Source organism: Miscanthus floridulus, chromosome 6 (genome assembly GCF_019320115.1).
Source record: "Miscanthus floridulus cultivar M001 chromosome 6, ASM1932011v1, whole genome shotgun sequence".
NCBI lineage: Eukaryota > Viridiplantae > Streptophyta > Magnoliopsida > Poales > Poaceae > Miscanthus > Miscanthus floridulus.
The window spans coordinates 22,842,442-22,846,759 of NC_089585.1; the positions used below are offsets into that span (position 1 = coordinate 22,842,442).

Genomic DNA, 4,318 nt, shown 5'->3' on the forward strand with positions numbered 1-4,318 from the left:
CATCATATTATATTTAGAAGTAGAACCTCAGAACACTTCTGTCTTTAATGTCCAAAACACGCATCATCTAATTTAATTTCTTGGCTCTTTAAACTCATCATGTTCGCTTGGCAGTTTTAGTCAGGCTTATTCAACCAGTCAACAGTGTTTTTCTCTCGTAACAAATCAGCACCAACTAGCCCAGAATGCAACGCGAACACGCGACTAACTTAACTTCATGCATTAACCATAGCGTACGGTCCGCATCTGCTCAAGTGGAGGCATTCACGTTATTATTTCTGCTGTGGCCGCCGCAGCCGAAGCTGCAGTTGCAGTTAACTTTGTCGGCCGCCTGCACGTTCGTAGCACCAGCCGCCACCGCCGCCGCCGCCGCCGCCGCAGCAGCCGGCAGAGCGGTGAGTGGAGCTCCGAAGCAAGAGAAGCTGCCGCGGTGTGTCGACTGCATCAGGGCGTCGCTGCCGCTGGCGGAGACTGCGTGGCCGATGACGTAGTCGCCGACCGCAGGCTGGCGCGGTGGGCCCGGGTACGTCGCCGGGTAGCTCATCGGGTGCAGTGTGGATGGTGGCGCCGTGTAGAGGTAATGGTACGAAGGCTGCGGCGACAGCCGGAACGGGAGGCACGGGTCGCCGATGCTGCTGCCACCGGTGGCGCTGGCGCCTCCCCGGAAGTTTCCTCCCAGTACGGTCGGTGTGGCAGCGCCAGCCATACTCACATCCCGGAAACTGAACCCACACAATTTCAATGGGTGCGAGCACTGAGAAACCCTAATCAAAGAGAAGGCGCGATCGTGATCTTCTGCAGTAGAGCGAGTATATGCCTTACCTCATCTGCGCGCCGATGGCGGCGAGGCTCTCGTTGCCGAAGACGAGTTGCCGGGCACGGCTGAGGGTTTCAGTCTCCCTCTCTGGAAGAGGAAGCCCAGAAATCAATAATGACCCATAAAAATATGGAAGGAAATGAAAGCATTGTGTAATTAGCTAGGGCTATAGTGGTGCATGATCTTGCCTTGTCGATGGCGGTTCATATGGCCGCCAAGCGCTTGAGACTTGCCGAACTTGAGGGAGCAAAACCGGCACTCATACACCTTTGCAGCAGCATCCTTCCCTCCACGGCTCTTCTTCTTTATCCCTGCACACACATACTACATCGATCAGTCCCTTATGCGCTACAAAGTGTAGAGAGATCTTCCCCTTTGTAAAAATTGAGAGATTTATATATATTTGTAGTACGCAAAGTGAATAGAATCTTTTATTCTTGACATTCAAGATCATTCATGAGGAATCATTCGCATCAACAGACGTAGCATATAAGTTCTGCAAACTAGCTAGCCGGGAATGGAACTTTAAGAAAGCAAGAACTCCATTGCTGTTCAATTGCAGGTCTTTCTTTCATGACGCAACTAGAACTACTTCACCTTCAAATCAAACAAGAGAATATTAGTGTTGTAGTTCCTTACTAGTAACTGCATCGGCGCTTGATGTGGCGGTGGTCGTGGAGCTCTCTACCGCTTGCTTGCCGTACTCCTCCGGCAAGTTGTTCAGGTCCAATGGGCTCCCTTCAGGTCCAGCCCTGGAGTTCATAGGCCATGGTGACGAACACACAAAAGAAATTAAATTATTGCCCGGGAATCGAAGAACAGTTTATATATGTATATAGATCGAATCACAAAGTTAAAAGCAGATCCCATATACACAAGCATGAGCATAGGATCTCAGATATGATGAGCAAGATGTGCAACTACTACAATCGAAGCAGCGAGGAAAAAAAATGAAGTAGCAACTGTGCATAGTACAAGAATGATCTAAGTCATCTAGACAAACAAGCTGTTCACGAAGATCCAGATTCCTGCCTTTTGATAGCACAAGCTGATTAAGAGCTCAGACGCTCAGCACTACACATGTACTAGCAAACAAAGAACATCCAGGAGCAATGGTTGATGAACAGGAAAAAGAAGAGAACACAACAGATGTGCACACATAAACAGGAAACGCACACAGAGAGAGAGAGAGAGAGAATAATAGTGGCTCAGAAGAAGAGATGGATATGAACAATGCAAGCACACCACCAGAAAAGTGACGAGGGGTAGTTGTGGTTCTTACATGGTGGAGCAGAGAGAGCAGGCCAGCAGGGAGTGAGACAGCTGAACACTATGAGATGCAATGGAGCTTTGGAAGGAGATAGATCGAGGAAAAACAGAAGTGGCCGGACGGGGGTATATATCGGATGGTGGATTGGAATATTAGAGAGAGAAGGGGCCGGAGGCAGCTAGAAAGAGAGAGAGAGAGAGCGTGAGTTGCCGCTGGTACTGGTAGCATGGAGGATGTGATGTGAATACTGATCGAGTAGAGTATTACACGGTTTACTAGGGCGAGTTTAGTTCGGCTGCAACCTTTGTGCAGTGCACGATTCTCTACTATAGCATTTCGTTTGTATTTATGAATTATTATCAAACATTGACTAATTAGACTCAAAAGATTTGTCTCGCAAAGTTAAAGCAAACTGTGTAATTAGTTTTTGATTTCGTCTATATTTAGTACTCCATGCATGTACCGTAAATTTGATATGACGGAAAATCTTCTTTTTGTATAGTACACTTTTGGAGAACTAAACAAGTCCTATTGCGGTTTGATGGCACAAAAGCAAAAAGACAGCGCAGTTTGGTAGCAGCAAATGCATATGGGAAAGGCTGTGATCTTTATTAAAGTGTTGGTTTGGGGCGTATAGGTAGAGACGTACTCCTACTTGGGGGAGAGAGTACTCCAGTAGAGCTATTATGTGGGGAGAGAGAGGAAAGCCTGAAAGTTCTCTATCAGTTCGCCTGTGTGCTCTGCACACAGCCGTCCCTTTCTCTCTCCTCTCCTAATAGCACACATTCACACACGCACACACCTATAGTCTGCTGCCTCCCGGATCCCTCTCCTCACAGCCTCTCTACCCCTCTCAAGATGTTGCCCAGCTGCTGTGCTGAAAGCAGCTACTACTAGCAAATGTGATCCTTGGATTCTGTGTGGTTGCAATCCTCCCTTTTTATCTGTTCTCCCTCCTCCTCCGGCCAGGTGCTCAGGAAGAGAGCGAGCGAGATCGAGAGTGTCTCCCTCCTCCTCCGGCCAGTTTGATGTTCAGCTTGAACTTATCAGCCGGTTTAATTATTAGCTAGAATCTATAGTATTTTTCTCTCACAACAAATCAGTTAAGACTGGCTTATCAGCCGGCTTTAATATCAGCCGAACAGGCCCGACACAACATCTGGTCTACTACGCAGGAAAGCCCCACAACAACAGCACTACACTCTTAACGCTGCACTGCGCTGTCTATTTGCAACCAGCAACAGATGTGTTGAGAGGCCTCTCTTCTCCTGCTGCATGGATCATTACATTAAATGGAGTAAACTAGGGCTGTTCACATGCACACACACAAACATCTGTACATGCATGCATGTATAGGTAATAGACCTGTGTCCTTCGTTTGCTTCGTTCTCCCTCATCCTTGTGCTGGTGTAGGACATGCATGCAGCTCAGTTGAGAGGCAGAGAGAGAGAGCAATAAAAAGACAAGGGAGCTATTGATCAGGCTAAGGCCTAGGGCTGCATGCATGCTTTCTTAGCCTTTGAGCTGGGCTATCCTATTCCTACATGGTAGTAGATTGGTAGCCAGCAAGTGCTGGTGTCAAGTACTACTGGGAGTTTAGCACTTTAGGGATGAGAACAGGAGAGAGAAGTTATAGTGGACTGTGGGTGAAAGTGACATTCCCACAATTTAGGTTTTCTGCTGTGGGTAATATTTTTTTTGTTATATAATAAATGCTTTTATTTGCTATGGGTAATACTTTTTTGTTATATATACATTACTAGTGAATAAATGCTTTTATTTGTATATAAGGAAAACACGAGACATACATCCAATACGCGGTTGGCATGGCTTTGTCCGCCTTCTGACTCCTTGTTATCGTGGACGAAGAAGCAGCTGAAAAAAAAATGGTCTCCACGACTTTTATTTCATTTTAAGGAGATAGAAGTAGCTCGCTGCTACAGCTGAGTTACATTGTACGGAGAAGCCAGCCGGAGGCAGCCAGAGCTCCACTGTACCAAACAAGCCGGGGACTTGAGAGGAGGAATAACATGACCTCAGTATATATATACTATGTTCGTCCCAAAAGAATATAATTCTAGCATATTGTCACGTTTTAGTACCTTAAGTTTAATTAATTATAGATAAAAAAAGTACTCATGCTTATGATACAAAATAAATACCATTAAATTAATTACAGAATGTATTTTCATAATAAATTAATTTAAAGACATAACTGTAAATATTATTCC

General features: G+C 45.9%; 1 protein-coding gene across 1 annotated transcript; it reads right to left on the reverse strand.

Annotated features, from left to right (window-relative positions):
• Nucleotides 1-250: 250 nt before the first annotated feature.
• On the reverse strand, nucleotides 251-2,136 carry LOC136457837 (zinc finger protein STAMENLESS 1-like). Its single transcript, XM_066457841.1, has 5 exons — nucleotides 2,100-2,136; nucleotides 1,457-1,569; nucleotides 1,006-1,128; nucleotides 823-904; nucleotides 251-722 (listed from the first exon to the last, which is right to left on the reverse strand). Coding segments are annotated over exons 1-5 (792 nt in total). The 5' UTR covers nucleotides 2,102-2,136.
• Nucleotides 2,137-4,318: the final 2,182 nt, after the last annotated feature.

Bases quoted from the DNA above. Each gene is read 5' to 3' on its own strand.
- LOC136457837 (XM_066457841.1), bottom strand. The intron at 905-1,005 runs GCAAGATCATGC...TTCCTCTTCCAG, and splicing joins TATGAACCGCCATCGACAAG to AGAGGGAGACTGAAACCCTC. The intron at 723-822 runs GTAAGGCATATA...GTGTGGGTTCAG, and splicing joins GCCATCGGCGCGCAGATGAG to TTTCCGGGATGTGAGTATGG.